The 18,484-nt window shown below is 35.6% G+C and overlaps 1 protein-coding gene across 1 annotated transcript in view; it reads left to right on the top strand.

Annotated features, from left to right (window-relative positions):
- LOC129283387 (uncharacterized) overlaps positions 1 to 14,626 on the top strand; it is a 163,236-nt gene extending 148,610 nt beyond the window's left edge. The window contains exons 108-117 of the mRNA XM_064113673.1: positions 20 to 256; positions 1,570 to 1,651; positions 2,340 to 2,430; positions 3,397 to 3,473; positions 5,045 to 5,179; positions 6,546 to 6,671; positions 7,850 to 7,998; positions 9,822 to 9,966; positions 11,115 to 11,162; positions 12,055 to 14,626. Coding sequence (XP_063969743.1) covers positions 20 to 256; positions 1,570 to 1,651; positions 2,340 to 2,430; positions 3,397 to 3,473; positions 5,045 to 5,179; positions 6,546 to 6,671; positions 7,850 to 7,998; positions 9,822 to 9,966; positions 11,115 to 11,162; positions 12,055 to 12,063 — 1,099 coding nt within the window. The 3' untranslated portion in view covers positions 12,064 to 14,626. The remainder of the gene's footprint in view (positions 1 to 19; positions 257 to 1,569; positions 1,652 to 2,339; positions 2,431 to 3,396; positions 3,474 to 5,044; positions 5,180 to 6,545; positions 6,672 to 7,849; positions 7,999 to 9,821; positions 9,967 to 11,114; positions 11,163 to 12,054) is intronic.
- The last annotated feature ends 3,858 nt before the right edge of the window (positions 14,627 to 18,484 follow it).

The raw sequence follows: 18,484 nt of genomic DNA, 5'->3' as shown, positions 1-18,484 counted from the left end.
TGTATATGTTTCTCTTCAGCTGCGGTGAGCCGAGAAACGCCTTGTATGAGCAAGGTAATCGTCAGAGACTTCCCCTGGTGAATGCTGCCTACCCCACGTCGCAGGGATTCCAAGACACAATGCACAAAGCACCGCTCCCTGATGACACCTTAATTAGGATGACCCCGATCCCCGTCAGAGAGAACCCGTACGTCAGTATGAGGGATGATCGACCTAAGGCCCCGCTTCCTCAATCTCTGCCGCCTCAGGTCTCTAAGTAAGTAATAATGATAATAATGATGATAACAATGATCCTTGAAATTGAACCTAGAAGAATACTCCCTTTCAGCATCTCCAATGCTATCCCAGAATGAAAACAGTCTGTGTATCAGTGTGAGGTGTCTTGAAGAAGTAAATTGATATGTCACCTATACAGGGATAATGATAGCAGGATATATAATAATAATAATTGTACATAGTTTTATAAGTTATGGTAAAATAGTTTGGTTATCATTGTAAGGGGTTAAGGTGGGAATGAGGTGCATCTCTATGTTACATGCACAGTATCTTATTCTGATCGCCATTTTAAGGATTGAAAATCAAATGTGGTAGCCAAGAATGATCAACATTTTTTCATCGAGACTTAACCCTAATTCTCCGGGGAGGGGGGGGGCCATTATGGCCCCCCCCCCCTCGACAATTTTCATGATATATCTGCTGCGCAAATTTTTTTGACCTCGCCGCTCACTGACTTTTTACTTTCAAGTCTCGCGCAAATTTTGAGACCAAATTTGTGACGCCCGGGTACGCGGTTACGACATTACGCAACATTATGTAAGTGCATGTCAGACCCAAAATTGCTCATAAACGTGATTTCATGTACAAATCCAATGCAAATTGTGTATTTGGCCAAAATTCATAAATGTATCATTATTTCTACTTCTAATGATTAAACTTAATTAATTTTGCCTTGTTTATGATAAGAATTAAGTCTGGAACGATTTCCATTGAAAAAACAATAAAAAACAAAAAGTAAAAAAACAAAGAAATACATAAGAAATTTAAAAAACAATAAAATACATAAGAAATCGGTCTTGGTACCAGAATTTTTTTCATTCACAATTGTTAGGAATGCTATAAAGAATATTTTCACCAAAAAATAGCATTCTAGGAGCTTTATTTAGTGAATCAGAGCAAAAAGTATGATTTCATGAATAAATTAGCATAATTAATTCATATAAAATAAAAATATATGAATTCAGTGAAATTTACCAATGCAACTGCGTAGATTACGTCATTCTCTACCATCATGCAAATTTTCGTTGTGATCGCGCAATCCACGGCTTAGATCTTAAGGGGGGGCCATAATGCCCCCCCCCCCCCCCCCCCCCCCCCCCCCGGAATGACAAGAATCAAAATATCCCGGGAGATTGAGGGTTAAGAAATGGGCTGTGATCCATATTTGAAAAAGGGATTCATGCAGAGTTTGTGCAGGTCTTGATTTATTTACCATTATTTTTTTATCAGGTATTATTAACCTTCTTTAGTAATTAATAAATTGTTGCCTTTCCTTGCTTTTTATTTCTTTAGTGCTGTGCAGATTAAGAACTTTTCTAACCATATTGATACGATGAGTCGCAACATGAATGCTGGATTTGTCGAAGAGTATAATGTAAGCTTTTTCAACATTTGTATACTTTCCAACTGTTCCTATTAGATAAGAATATTCCATTTTGGAATTGGGGGGAAAGAAATTTGCCATTTTAACCTGTATGTTCCTATATCTGTGATTTTTTCTTGCAGTATTGAATAGGAAATGAATGTTTTAAAGGTTCTTAATAGTCTGTGGTTGGCAGGAATTCGTAACTGCTTAAAATCTATGTCCACCCTCAATGACAAGATTATTTGAATACATAACAAAAATTCAAACGAGCAGAAAATTGAATTTTTCATCGAAACCAAATGTAAAATAAGACAGTTATGACAGGGTTCTTAGCCCATCAGGGAAAGTTATTTTACTTTTTCCCGTCAGGGAAAAATCAGGGGATGTGATAAGAAAAATACCTCAACTCAGGGAAAAATCAGTGAATTTTGATCAACCCAAAAGTCAAAAGCACTGTAGTCGGTCAGACTCTGTTATATTTTGTTGCATATCAAAACAACATCCATTATTAAGCCCCTGCTCCAATTGAAATTCTTTTGTCCCTGGTAAGTAGTGTTTGCTGACTCCAGGTATAAGGTTCATTTTCCTCCTATCTGTAGGTTTGCTTAATCGTAGCAAGATTGGCAAAGTGGAATGGCATCTTAAATTATCATTGTAAAATGTTACCAAGTCTTATTTATATTTCATTTGGTTGCAGACTCTTTCAAATGTGGGCCGAGATAAGAGCACTGAGGCTTCCAGGCTTCCTGTCAATGCAACCAAGAACAGATACAGAAACATCTTACCATGTGAGTACATGTAGCTATCTCCTATCGTGCAATCCTCTTATAACGTTTAACCAAATAGCACCTGAACCGCCCGAGACCGCCCTTCCTATTACACACTGAACCGCCCTTAACCGCCCGTACGTTTTCTTTGCGCTATAGTATCTCTTGTCTATGATTTACCGTGGTAATATTGCGTGTGCATACCGTATCGGTTGGCTGCTATATAGATCTGCATAGAAAAGTGTATGCCCCTATTGAGTATAATAAAGAAAAACCGATTGACATGCATCGGTGTGTAGCAAGTTCCAGACTGTTGCGCAGTCGATTTCAGCAAAGATGGCTGCGTCCATGTCTCGGAAAACCACTTACTTCGCCGAAGAAGCTCGGGCGTTGCTATATGTTCATCAAAACGTTGGATATCACACAGAGTGACATCTAGATGTGAGTTGGAATTAATTTTTGACATATTTGATCCAAGATTTGGCGAAAACTTTAGTATTCTGTCAGTGATACTTTACATTTTTTTGAAGGCGTGGGACTGGGGCGGCTGAAACCCAAACTTTTGTTGTTTTTTTTCTCGCTCTGCAAACGATTGTCAAAGGTCAATATTCGTACATCTGATTGAACTTTGCCATGTACCATTCTATTCAACAGGTCCTATGCTGCAAAATAAATATAACTTGTAATGAACAAAAATAAATTTATAAAAAACTATTTCAATTTGTTTGGAACAATGCCTACTTATTACCAGTTTTATTGTTTCCTCCAGTGAGTAATTGCCATTATGCATAGGAGTCTGTAGGTGCTATAGGGTTAATATCCGGTGTGTCATAAAGCAAGAAAAAATAGTGATTTTTTTTTTTTTAAGATCATGCTTCTTTGAATTTACATAATAGCTTAAGCAGTATAATACCTGTATGAAACGCACCACATTTTTGTGTGAATATTTGTGCATTTATACGTTCTTTTTACATTTTTGGTTCACAGTCGATGAGACCGCTGTTCATTTGCAAGATTTAGAAGAAGGGCAGACCAGTGATTACATCAATGCTAACTACATCCAGGTAAAGAAAATAAGGATCTCTTCTCTGTCATCTCTGTGTGTTTACTTTTCTCTTTCTCTTTCTTTCTTTCTTTGGCTGCTTTTTGTCTCACCTGCATAGCAGAGTGAGACTATAGGCGCCGCTTTTCCGACGGCGACGGCGACGGCGGCGGCGGCGTCAACACCAAATCTTAACCTGAGGTTAAGTTTTTGAAATGACAGCATAACTTAGAAAGTATATGGACCTAGTTCATGAAACTTGGCCATAAGGTTAATCAAGTATTACTGAACATCCTGCCTGAGTTTCATGTCACATGACCAAGGTCAAAGGTCATTTAGGGTCAATGAACTTAGACCATGTTGGGGGAATCAACATCAAAATCTTAACCTAAGGTTAAGTTTTTGAAATGTCATCATAACTTAGAAAATATATGGACCTAGTTCATGAAACTTATACATAAGGTTAATCAAGTATCACTGAACATCCTGCATGAGTTTCACATCACATGACCAAGGTCAAAGGTCATTTAGGGTCAATGAACTTTGGCCGAATTGGGGGTATCTGTTGAATTACCATCATAACTTTGAAAGTTTATGGATCTGATTCATGAAACTTGGACATAATAGTAATCAAGTATTACTGAACATCCTGTGCAAGTTTCAGGTCACATGATCAAGGTCAAAGGTCATTTAGGGTCAATGAACTTTGGCCAAATTGGGGTATTTGTTGAATTACAGCCATAAATTTGAAAGTGTGTTGGTCTAGTTCATAAAACTTAGTCATAATAGTAATCAAGTATCACTGAACATCCTGTGCGAGTTTCAGGTCACATGATCAAGGTCAAAGGTCATGTAAGGTCAAAGAACTTTGGCCACGTTGGGGGTATTTGTTGAATTGCCATCATATCTCTATAAGTGTATTGGTCTAGTTCATAAAACGTGAAAATAAGAGTAACCAAGTATCACTGAACATCTTGTGCGAGTTATAGTAGTTTTCAAAATCAGCACTGCTGCTATATTGAATCGCGTGATGCAGGTGAGACGGCCAGAGGCATTCCACTTGTTTATCTATCTCTCTCATCTTTCTTTGTTCGCGGATCAGGACCACATACACTGATCATGAACTATGCGAGAAGTACATGTATAATTAGCCTATGCACAAAGTATGAGCGATCCTGCCGTGAACTTGTCATGAACTAGTCGCGAACTGCGTGCCACTACCTCGGGGGGTGTGCCAACTATTTTTTGCGCCACAAAACTTCTATTTCGACAGCTATGTTGCACAAAGTTTATGAATTTGTATTCTACATGTTGAAAATTTTGGCGCGTATTTCACACACTGCTGCGCACCTATCCGCATGTTGGCACATATAGTCCCCGCATTGCCACACTCGTGCCCGTGCGCAAACTATGCGGGAACCACAATGCGTGCAGGTGTCAACTGGGCTTACATGTATGTCAGTATATCTCTATATCTGTCTCTCTGTCTCTTACTATCCCCTCTCTCTCTCTCTCTCTCTCTCTCCCTCTACTCCTCCATCTTAATCCCCTGTTGATGATATTGCACCCTTTTTATCCCATGACATCCCATAGGGCTTACACTCTGCCAAGGAATACATTGCCTCCCAAGGTCCCGTGCCCGACTCCATCAACGACTTCTGGGAGATGGTGTTTGAGAACCAGAGCACGACCATTGCCATGATCACTGGCCTTGTAGAAGGAGGAAAGGTAAGAAGGACTTTAATTTTGGTCATATACAGCTTCATATTAGGGAGTTTTCATAACCACTATGCAGACGCTTTCTGGAACATAGAGAATCTATTGTCAAAAGCCCTTCCTGACGAAGCAGCCTTTGTCAAAAATAGGTGAATCAACAGCAGTGTCGTCCTGGACTCTGAACAAACAACATATTTGCAGTTTTTCATCAGCTCCAAATCTTAGGATGATCTGCTGTCCCGGTTGGCCAATTTTTGACAAAGACCACTTAGCTGTTCATTGTGGATTGACAGGCATTTTCAATAGATTCTCAAAGTTTCAGAAAGCATCTACTTAGTGGCTTCGAAAACCGTTGCCATGATTACTGGCCTTGTGGAAGGAGGCTAGGGTAAGAAGGACTTTAATTTTGGTCAGTTTTCACAACCACTATGCAGACGCTTTCTGGAACATAGAGGCCCGTAGCCTCAGGTTTAAAGTTGTGGTTTAAGTATGGATAGCCAATTGTTACATGAATCACTTACAGTAGAGATATCATATTTGAGCTCATTTGACTCTCAAATCATTTATAATTGTCTAGGAAGTATAAAAAGGTGATTGTCTTCACCATTGAAGAATCGGGAAAGAATGCAGTAAATATAAGAAACATACAACTTAATAAAGATTTTGACACTTTAGGCTTCCCATAACTTTAGCACAGAGTTAGACCATGGTCTAAGTTAAACCTGACTTCAGAATACGGGCCAGAGAATCTATTGTCAAAAGCCCTTACTGACAAAGCAGTCTTTGTCGAAAATCGGTGAATCAAAACAGCAGTGTCATCCTGGACTCTGGATAAACGACATATTTGCAATTTTTTGTCAGCACCGAATCTTAGGGCGATCTGCTGTCCTGGTTCACCAATTTTCGACAATAACCTCTAATCTGTTCAATCTGTATTGCGAAAAGATCGTGCTGCGACATTTCATGACTTTTTTCCTTTAAGTCTTGCGCAACATTTAAGATGATATTTTTGACACAGGGGTATGTGGTTCTGAAGTTATGCAACATTTTAAAAGTGCATGTCAGACCCAAAATTGCTTTTAAAAAACATTATTTTATGTAGAAATCCAATGCAAATTTTTGATGTAGCCAACTTTCATAAATGTATCAATATTTTTATTTTTACTGATTAAAAGGAACTGATGTCATGTTATTTATGACTGAGATAGTGTCGCCGACGATTTCCATCGCAAAAACATAAAGGAAAAAAAACAACCCTTGAATGAAGATATTAGAGAAAATCCATCATAAAAAAAAACCAAGTAAATGGCCCAGTGTGGCAGATTCATTTCTGTGATATTTATTAATATATGACTTATGTTGAATTTAATCATTACAGACCAAGTGCGAACATTATTGGCCCGATGAGCTGAACGCGCCGGTTATGTATGGAGGCGTGACAGTCACCATGACGAACTCTCAGGAGATGGCCAATTGGACCGTCAGATCATTTATTCTGGAGAAGGTAAAAAAATGACGACAATTTGTGAATAAAAAATCTGAACTTGGGGGGACAGGGCCTCCTGTTAATCTTATAAAGTGGCACTAAACCCAGAACACATAGGCCTACATATGTATGTACATACAGGGTGTGTTCAATGTCAATTTTCAAATTTAAACAGCAGCATAAATCATGATTGAAAACTCAATTACAGAATGCTAATACGATCAACGGTGCACCATTCAGTGTCGAAAATATAAAGTCGTTTATATGTCGATCGTCTTTAAATTTCCCGCTTTCGTTAGCCCAGCTTTAGTACGCAGTTTGACCCATCACCAGAAAGATCAGTTCTGGCACCTGTTTGTGTAGGCTTCCACTGCGAGAGCAAATTCAAAGACGTTTCAAAACTCAATTGTGTTCAATGTCATATTCGCGATGCTGAAGGTCGTAAAATTTGAGCTGATTGCTTTTACAAATGCATCTTTTTCAACGCTTAAATTTTACTCAGAATCATGATTTGAAAGACGTTTATATGTACTTTTACGACCGGGAATGGAGATCATTGAACACATTCTCTGTTTCTCATTATATTCGCGTTTTGTAATCACGTTTTCAATCACGTTTCATGTTACCGTTTAAATTTTGAAACTGACATTGAACACACCCTAAGATAGTCTTGATGTATACCCTTTTCAATGAAAAATGTTGTTAACGTTTACAGTTGCATCTTTTGGATTGTGATGTCAAAAGTTGCTCCAAGATGTAAATAACATGTTGTTGTGACATCAGGCATTGCTGCAACATTACCGGTTGTAACAGGTCCTTTGTTAGCACATTGTCAACGCTAACAACCTTTCTTTGTGATGGGTAAAGAACAAAATTGTGCCTTTTTTTTTATTATGCTAGTCATTTTATCTCTATTGGAAAAACATGAATGCATGGGAGCATATTGAAAATGTTTTATTTCTTTGGAAATGTTGTAAGAATTTTTTAAACATTAGAAGGAAATTATCCATCAGTGTAAAGAGTTTATATCATGAGACTTCGTGTACAAATTTGTACATTTTCTTTTCAAAATTTTGCATCCCGAGGTAGTTTGTGTCTTCACAAAAAATAGCCTTATAAAAAATAACAGCTTGGACAGTGCATGAATGTTGACGCAGATCTTAATTAAAATGTTTTCTTTTTTGTCTGGTAATTAGGGCCAGAACCAGTTTGAGACCCACCAGTATGCCTTCCGAGACTGGGTTGACCATGATGTACCTAACAACGTGCACCCCATGATTGAATTTATCAAGACCATTACTGTCGCTCATGACAGGAAGAGGGGACCCATTGTCGTACATTGCAGGTGAGTCAATGTTGCGGTTGTTGTTTTTTGTTATCATTGTCCTCGTTGTCATCATGTAGGTCTACATTAAATTAAAAATTAAAATTAAAGTTCAATTTATTCAAATTCCATTCAATAAAAATACAAGATACAATATCAGAGAAATACATAGTAACAAAACAATTAAACATACATAAATATAAATGAAATTTGGGAGACTGCAAAAGACCGAAAGGTCTTGACGAGGCAGACCCCGAGTGCCATCATGGCAATACATATATTGGCATAGGTTAAAATGATGACATGAACAGGATGAAAAAAATATAAATAAAAATGTCCTAACCCCCCCCTCCCCCACACTGTGACCATCATGCATCATCATCAATATGACTATCACCACCATCATGCATCTCCTTCATCATCATCTTCATCATCAGCATTATCATCATCATCGTCATCATTAAAGGTCAAGTCCACCCAAGCAAAATGTTGATTTGAATAAATAGAGAAAAATCAAACTAGCATAACATTGAAAATTTCATCAAAATCGGATGTAAAATAGAAGGTTATGGCATTTTAAAGTTTCCCTTTTTTTCACAAAACAGTGATATGCACAACTCAATGAAATGCAAATGAGTCAGTCGATGATGTCCATCACTCACTATTTCTTTTGTTTTTTATTGTTTTAATTAAACAATATTTCATTTTTTACAGATTTGACCAAAGGGACCAACTCGACTGAACCATATAGTATTAAACAATGCTAATTCCACATGTATAGGGAGGAATTAATCACTGTTTCACATGACAATGAGGAGAAAATTTGAATATTTCATATTTCATATAGTAAAATACAAAAGAAATAGTGAGTGGATGACGTCATCAGTCTCCTCATTTGAATACTGACCAGGATGTGCATATAACTGTTTTGTGAAATTAAGCGAAGCTTTAAAATGTCATAACTTTCTTATTTTACATCCGATTTTGATGAAATTTTCAGTGTTATGCTTGTTGGATTTTTCTCTTTTTATTTAAATAAAATTTTTGTTGGGGTGGACTTGTCCTTTAATAATATCATGATCATCATCGTCATCATTGCAATCATCATGATTGTCATCCTTATCACTGTGCAGGCCTACATCAACATCAACACCACCATCATCGTTGTCATGTCTATATCATCATCATTGTAATCATTACCATCACTCCGTCGTCATAATGATCACTACCATTATCATCATTGCCTTTGTTGGCATCGTTACCACCCACCAACATTTTTATCATCAACATCATGACCACCTCATCCACCACCACCTTTGTCATCATCATCATCACTTTCATCATCATCACTATACCAATATCATCGCCATTATTGGTATCGTCACCATCACCTCTACTGTCATCCTCAACGTTATCCCCGTCATTCATCTTATCACTACCTCCATCATCACCATCACCACCATCATCATCACCACCATCACCATTATCATCATCATAATTACCAACACCGTCATCATAATTATCATCCACCATCACCACCATCGTCATCATCAGCAGCACCAAGAGCATCATCATAATTATCATAAACCATCATCACCATTATCATTGCTGTCTCCATCACCATCATCATCCTTGAATCACCTTCCTATACAAAGGGTTAGGGAGTCGGCTCTCTTTAATAGAAAATTTGACTTAGAACATACCATTAATCCATGTTTTCCATAATCTGGTTTGAAATAATGGTTCGAGTTAAGGACATTTTTCGACTTATGGAAGGTCGACTTATACAGATTGTACTGTATTTTATTAGAAGAGTTGATACATTCAATATCTTTACCTTTCAGTGCTGGCATCGGTCGAACCGGGGTCTTCATTGCCCTGCATCGACTCGTCAAGGAAGTCGAGAATTCCAAACGTAATGACTACGTCGATGTTTGCGGCACCGTGGCTCGTATGAGAGAGCAACGTTTCAACATGGTCCAGACAGTGGTAAGTCAACCATTCACTCATTTTCAAATTATCTGAATTTACTCTAAATATAAATGGCACAACATTTCGATAGGATGAAACCACATGGAACAACCTGGGAAGAGGGGGGGGGCGGCGGGCACCGTCTTGCTACCATTTCTTAAGCTTAACTTTGTTTTCTATATTCTAAGCTTTGTTATATACAATAGAATGTGGTTGGGGGAATTAAATAAAAAGCCAATGGCTTACAAATCATCCATGTGCACTATTTGGGAAACTTTGCGGATGAGCAAAAAAGACATTGATAGGTTATAAATCAAATATTCATATTGTGTGATGAATTTGGTATGTGACTACTCGAAAAGCTGGATGTTTAAAGGGGAAGTTCACCCTGACAAAAAGTTTATTGTAAAAATAATAAAAAATATTGCCGAAGGTTTGAGAAAAATTCATCAAATAATTAAAAAGTTATTAGAATTTCAATTATTTGATTTGTGACGTCATATGCGAGCAGCATTCCTACATAGCGAATGGTAAAAAATCAATGAAATTTCATTTTCTCAGAAAATTGGAAATGGTTTTTACTGTATCTTTTGTATATCAATAGACAAATCATTTCACACCCGATCATGAATAGAAAACAAAATTAAGTCATCAGGAACCATATAAAATTTGAAATTCATGCATTTTATATTACATACATGTAACACATGGGGCAGCTGCTCGTTTATGACGTCACAAATCCAAAACTTTGAACTCTAATAACTTTCTTATTCTTTGACGGATTTTCCTCAAACCTTCACCAATATTTTTTACTATTTTTTCTGCTATTTTTACAACAAAGTTTTTTTCAGGGTGAACTTCCCCTTTAAGGAAATTCAGTGAAATTATGATGTTTAAAATTATATTATTATCGATGTTTACAAAAACTGTACAACAAAATATAGTAATAAAATTGTATAAAATTCATCTACTCTTTGATGTTTGTGGCAAAGAAACATCCCCCCCACTAGACTTAGCGGTACCCTTGATGAAAGAGCTGAAGGTTGCTTTGATTTTATTCCGGTACCTAAAGTTCTATATTCTTTCTCTGCTTATTCAATGTTTCTACATATTATCACACTTAATTTTTTGTTTATTTAATTGCATCCTTTTTATTTTATCCTCAGAAACAATACATATTCATCCATCATTGTATCAATACTCTTATCCAACGGGTGAGTTAATATCTTTAATTAACTTTAATAACGATAATAATAATTTGTTCATTTATATAGCACTCTTGCAGAAAATATATTGTTTGACAGTGCAATAGACAATGCGTTGAAACTTAAAGAGATAAAAATAAATGTAAAGATTATTGATTAAATAAGAGTTTTGAGTCTTGAATACTTTAAAAAATGGAGAGAGGTGCACATATCTTGGAAGCTTGTTCCAGTATCTTGGGGCATATGTCTGAAAAGCATTGTCACAATCTTGTATTTGATACTACCTTTAATACTATGGTTCTTACTGGGTGTTTCTAAAAAAGGCCAACTGAAGTTCAAAGGCCAGCTACATGTATATTAAGAATACATGATTTATTCTTGTGATTTCTGTTCTACATAACTGAGGAACTCATCAACTTTAATTTGACACCTTGCTTGCGACACAAATGTCACGGGTCACAGAGTTTAATATGGTCCTTAAAATGCAAAAGGGTACAAAACCTGCTATTTCCAAGCTTTGGGTGTTAATGTACACGCACAAAACCCAATTTGTGACGCAAGCGAGGTGTCAACTTAAAGTTGATGAATTACTCAGTTATGTAGAATAGAAATCACAAGACTTTTGAACTTTGGTTACCTTTTTTTTAGAAACACCCTGTATACTATTGTTATAATAAATTAAGGGAGAATGGAGCCACTTATTTATCTATTATTTATCTATTTATTCATTTGTTTATTTATTTGTTTATTCATTTATTTATTTATTTATTTATTTATTCATTTATTTGTTCATTCATTTATTTATTTATTTATACATTCATTTATTTATTTGTTTGTTTATTTATTTATTTTCATTATTCAGTTGATAACTAACGGCAATTTTTGGCCTTTCTTTTACCAGATGATGTAAACAAGTGGCAAGAACAATGAGGTGAGCAGGTTTCTACAGACTTGGCCAATCTCCTCGATCCATTCAACTTTTCTAAGACAGTAAAATCATCTGGTACAGTCAACCTCCATTCTTCTCATGATATATACTTATATTGATTTTAATTATATTTAATTATATTGATTATATTGATTTAAAATTGACATGCACGTTAATCTATATTTGAATCACTTATTGAATATGTATATCATTTATTCAATGTTGAATCTTGTTCATGCTTTTGTTAAAATTGAATCAATTTATCTTGTACTTATTTATAGTATGTTGAAGAATGAAAATAAATTTGAATTGAATTGAATTGAATTGAACCTGCTGTAAACAACCACCTGTATAGAAGGACTTCCTCATTCCCCCCCCCCCCCCAATACAATCCTCTGTTTGAATATGTATTAAAAGGATCTGTTAATATAAACCACCTGCTCATAAAGACTGCATTTCTTGTCTCTCTTTCCCCTTATACAATTCTCTGTTTAAATACATTATAAGATGCAATCATTCATGAAATGAATGATTATATGTATGTATACCCATAATAATTGGTAACATTAATTCCATTTGTACTTTATATTTTTTTATTATGTGATGTAATCAGTCTTTTGGATAGTTTATATTTGTGTATATTTCAAGAAAAGGAAGGCTTGGTATATATGTATGTACTTTCCTAAGTACAATATAGTCTTTCAACCTCAGAGGATGAAATAGCGTGTCTTTCGTGTTACTGAAATAAGATATGAATTACTACAGTTTACAATTATATAATGTGATATACAATCAATTTATCTCTATTTTTATAGATTATCTTTGTTTTTTGTTTTGTTGTTTTGTTTTTTATCTGTAAACTAAATTGGTGATGGGTATATAAATGTTGATGTTTTATTTAAAATGTATACCATAAAATAAACAATGTGATGAGGTCAAATGTCGTTTCAGCTTTTAAACCAATGTTAACATTTCATCATCTTGTAACAGTGTTGGAATTCTAGTGATTTAATGTGTTTTTTGTTTCTTTTTATAAAAATGAAAATCTGCAATTTGGCTGCCTTACAAGTTATATGTACATGTACATGTACCTTAAATATCATTAATACTAAAAAGAGATTGTACTATGCACTGTATTTATGTTTTTAGCAATACAAATTGTGACAACAAATCGCTCACAGTTGCACCAGCCCCCCCCCCCCCTCGCACACATCATATAAATCTGAACCAAACTTCGTTGTTTTGAGGGGGGTTTGGGGACATTTTTTAATAGAAAGTTATAACTAAGGATGAAATTGTAGGTGCTGTCATTGCACTTATTTTTTACACATGTATTGATTCATGCAAGGGATTAAACTATGCATGAATTTGAAATTTGTATTATTATTTTTTTACGTCTCACTCTTGTCTTTCATGGGGAAATTGTGTTTTGCTCTTACTTTTTATTTCTCACTAACTTCTGTTAATACCTCTTTTCAATCCTCTTGAAATCCTAATATCTTTTCTTTCGAATGATTATTTAACTTTTGTAGTTTTAGAAAAAATTGGTCCTGACGTTCAATGTGACAAAAAAAATTGGCCCATATAGCAGTACTAGGATGGTGTCATTAGAATAGAAATATTAGCCGAATTTCGTCATACTCAGGTAAAAAAATAATGGTTTTTAATTGTAGATGATCCTGAACAGTTTTTATGTACATGTACACATGTACTGTAATAATTATGTATTATGTATCTAAAATTAGTATGAGTATGATCATATATTAACCCTTAACGTGCCATGAACACATATCTGTGCATCCACTGGAGTGCCACGAACGCATTTTCGTGCAATGGTTATTGTTATTGTTATGCCTATTGCATTTTGAGGAGTGCATTGCATGCATGAGTTATTCCATTGTTCAGTTCAGCTTATGGTCAAGAGGTTTAACATTATTGTCTCGGGAGTGATTCCCTTTTTCTTTATAATAAACGATTAAGTATAGACTCTCTGAAAAATATGGCACTCGCTGATAACAGTGAATGGCACATTAAGAGTTAAACAAGATTCCAATTATTTTCATAATTTTTGTTGTTGCTACATGTATGGTAGGAATTAGGAGTACTTATGCAGAGTTTGAAATTGACATGTTTGGTGACATTTCATTTAACGACGCATTGTTTGAAATTGTAAACCAAAGCTTCCGTTATTATTTAGAACACAAATATTGGTGAATATTTTGTACTAGTATGTTTTTCTTCTGACTTAATGATGATATTGGGAACCACCGTTTACTTTGTACAACGGCGCTGAAATTAGTCACGATTCTTTATTTTCACCCACCCACATTCACTTTGTACACAAGTGCGCGGGTACAGATTGACGAGTGTTTCCCAATACCACAGTATGACTGTTCTTAATTGAAACATTGTATGTATGCTTATTTTTATATTTTATTAATTTTATTGTTGGCTTTTTTTTTTTGCTCAGAAGGATAAACTTTAATTTGATTGAAACAGGTTAATTGTATATTAAAGAAATAAATTGGTTATTTGGGATAATAAAGATACTCTCTTGGATCAGTCATTTGGGACCGAATTCACAAAGGTGGTTTTGAAAACCCACGGTTGAATCCATGGTTTGTGCAGATTTCCTGTATAAATTACGCTTAATTTAGCGCGTATCGGGCGTGTGTTTAAAAAATGTCCAATGCTGGTGCGCGCTTTTGTCAGTGCGCCAAATTGACGCCTCTTACATGTACCATGGTTAGATACGCTATTTTATTCATGAGTCCACTGTTTGAAGAGTGGACTCATGAATAAAATAGCGTGGATAACCATGGCAAGAGGCGTCAATTTGGCGCACTGTGACAAAAGCGCGCACCAGCATTGGACATTTTTTTTTATACACGCACCCGATATGCGCTAAATTAAGCGTAATTTATACAGGAAATCTGCATAAACCATGGACTCAACCGTGGGTTTTTAAAACCACCTTTGTAAATTCGAGTTTTAAAAAATAAATCAGAGCTCAAGATGAGATATGGAGGGAGATAAGAGAGGAAAGGGAGAGAGAGTGACAGAGGATGAGGGGAGGGGAAGAGAGATGAAGAGGAGAGTCAGAGAGAGAGCGGGGAGGGAGAGACAAAGAGGAGAGTCAGAGAGAGAGAGCGGGAAGAAGAATGGAAAGAAATAAAAACATGTAAAGCAACAGAGGAGATGGGGAGAGAGAAAGTGAGTTAGGAGAAGAAACAGAGAGAGGATGAGGGGGAAAGAGAGACACAGAGGAGAGTCAGAGAGAGAGGGGAAGAGAAGATTCTCAGAAAGAAAGAGGGTGAGGAGGAAGAGGTGATATTGATGGTGGGAGAATGGATGACAAAAAACAAGAGAATGGAAATACTATAGCATGGATGGAATGTGATAAATGTGGTGGTAGAAGGAATGAAAGAGAAGAGGAGACATGGGAGGCAAACAAGAGGAGAGAATAGAGTAAAGGGAAAGGCCAGTAAATAAACCTTTTACAAATTCATTATGATTCTACATGTATATACCAATGATTGGTGACTTTCTGTCCCTTTTATGGTGTTATGATTCCTAAATCTGCACGTGTTACTAAAAATGGCCAAAGGGCAATTCCATAAAATAATCAACCTTTTTGTACGTCCGACCCCCATTTTTCTCAAGTTTTACTTCACTTCGTAAACTGACCAAGTCATGGTCCTTTGAGAACATTACAGACTGTCATAAGAACCAGAAATCGAGAGAAAAGAAATTTCATGAAGGTCCCACATAAAGAGGGTCGGACGTTCATATTTTATGGAATTGCCCCAAAGTTATGTCCTTCTGTTGTTAACACTTCTTTAACATTATTCAAATTATACTCCATAGAACATCAAATATCACAAAACCACAACGGAAATTGAAAGAATATGACAATATTGTTTATTAACAGTGCATGCATCTTACATACATCTGGTGCAGTAAATCCAAATACATGTAGATGGCTGATAATATATTACAAAGAATACTTTATATATAGATATTAAAACAAAATATATAATTTGTAGGCGTTTTTTCTACACTTCTGTACAATGCATTCAGTTTTATGCAAATCAATCTGGTATAAAATATTTGTCACTCAACAAAAAGAAAAGCAGATTTCTTCATTCGAGTACATTATACATTTAACAATCACTTCTATAAAGGTATTCTCCTCAAAGTATTACTTATACCCATAGCACACCCGCAGTGAAGAAATATATGAATATTACATGAGCAATTCGCATCATCTACCAAAAAAAATACCATGACAATCTGTATCCATGATAAAGGCATCAGGTCAGCTAAATTGCTACTATGATTTATAATAATTTTTAATGATGATAGATTGAAAATAGCATTTTTTGTGCACATGTTTGTTTTCATTTGTGCTGAAGTTTTGACCATAATTTATAAATCACTAATTAGTGGAAAAGAATTTATACCTGTTACACGCTATTCTACTGTGCTCATTTCAATAGAATAATTAAAACTGTAAATCATACACTCTTGTACCTTGTGCAATTGGCTAAAGTGATCCCAAATTTTCTACATGAATGCATACATTTTACATACGCAGGACTATTACAGTAAACTTGTAGTTAAGTATTTTTCCCTACAGGCAAAATTATAGCCAATTATCTTACCCTGTAATAAATTTTCACAAAATGACATCAGAAAAAAAAACCTTAACTACATGTAAGCCTGAGCGTGACCACCAACATAGAGATTCACTTTATTCATTTTTCAAACTAAGAATCATTCTTTCTGTTAATTAATCAAATACTTTGAATACATTGAATTGAATTGAATCTAATTGAATTTGAATTGAACATTTCTTCATTAATTTATCCTTACAACAAATCAGGTAATCTGATTCATATATATATACATAGCAGTAACAAAATCTCTAGCTATTGAATTGCTATTCCTGGGAAAAGAAAGGCAAGTGCATATACATGTACTTGGGGCCTGTCTTACAAAGAGTTACGATTGATCCGATCAATCGCAACTATGGAAAGCCAGCAACGTCAACATATGAAATGCATGTTTGATAAAAAAAAATTATATTTATAATGTGTATTCATAAATTCATTGATTTCTTGACAATTTGGTGTGTTCTCCTTTGTTTACAAAGGACATTTTGCAAATTTCCTGAAGAAAAAACTTATGACACTGATGGATTTCCATAGAATTACGATTGATTGGATCAAACGTAACTCTTTTTAAGATGGGGCCCTGCTTAACGTACATGTACATCGCGCCATTGATATGCATCTGTACACTATGAAGGTACACATGTGTATTAAAGGCGTTGTGCATAAGATTGGACGTATGTGATGGGTATACATGCACATGTATGACAGGACTTGCACATGTCATGGACATGAATTGAATTACACAAAGCAGATGTGCTGATGTGTCACAGACAAGTAACGGCCAAGTAACAGTCGTGTGATATACTCTAGGTACGTGATTGACATACACAGCTATAAGGAGTAATAGAATTAGATATACATGCACATAACATCATGCACAATAAACATGTCACTAACGTGTCACAGACCTACAATACACATATAATAAGAATGTAACAGAAATGTGACAGGGCTGTGACGGATATGTCACAGCCATAACATAGTCACAGGAATAGTATGAATACAGGTGTACCTAACATCTTGCATGAAACGTCACTAACAAGTCACAGACGTACATGCATTGATAGACATGAAAAGAATGTAACAGAAATGTGACAGGGATGTGACACGTTTGTCACATACACACATACCCACACAACCACTATGGATAGACCATACATGTGCATTACATACTGCATAACAAATATGTCACTTATATGTACATGTCACAGGCCTATGTACATATATATAAGATATATATAAGAATGTAAGATATCCAATAGGTTTGAGACGGATACATGTATGTCACTGGCATAGTGAACATGACCACATGGTTAAGATGGACACATGTACATGTATGTAAAAGTATATATACATTGCATCTATATCCTGCATTTCACTGACATGTCACAAACCTACACATATTGACATACGTGACCAGAATGTAACAGAAATGTGACAGGCATGTGATGGATATGTGACAGACATACATACACACAGGACCAATATGGATAGACATGTACGTACATACATGTATACATAACATCCTGCACAAATTGACAGATACATGTACAAGCATGTAACAGATAAGTGACAGGCATGTGACGCATACATTGTATGTCACAGACACACACAACCATGGGACAGATGTGTAATGGACATGAGAAGTGCATATGAAGGCTTATTTAAGATGAATGGAAGAACAATATGACACTGAAGGCATATACATGGTATTGGGTGGATGGTAA

The sequence above is a fragment of the Lytechinus pictus genome, chromosome 19 (genome assembly GCF_037042905.1).
Source record: "Lytechinus pictus isolate F3 Inbred chromosome 19, Lp3.0, whole genome shotgun sequence".
NCBI classification, from domain to species: domain Eukaryota; kingdom Metazoa; phylum Echinodermata; class Echinoidea; order Temnopleuroida; family Toxopneustidae; genus Lytechinus; species Lytechinus pictus.
This window is presented reverse-complemented; position numbering and strand designations above follow the sequence as displayed.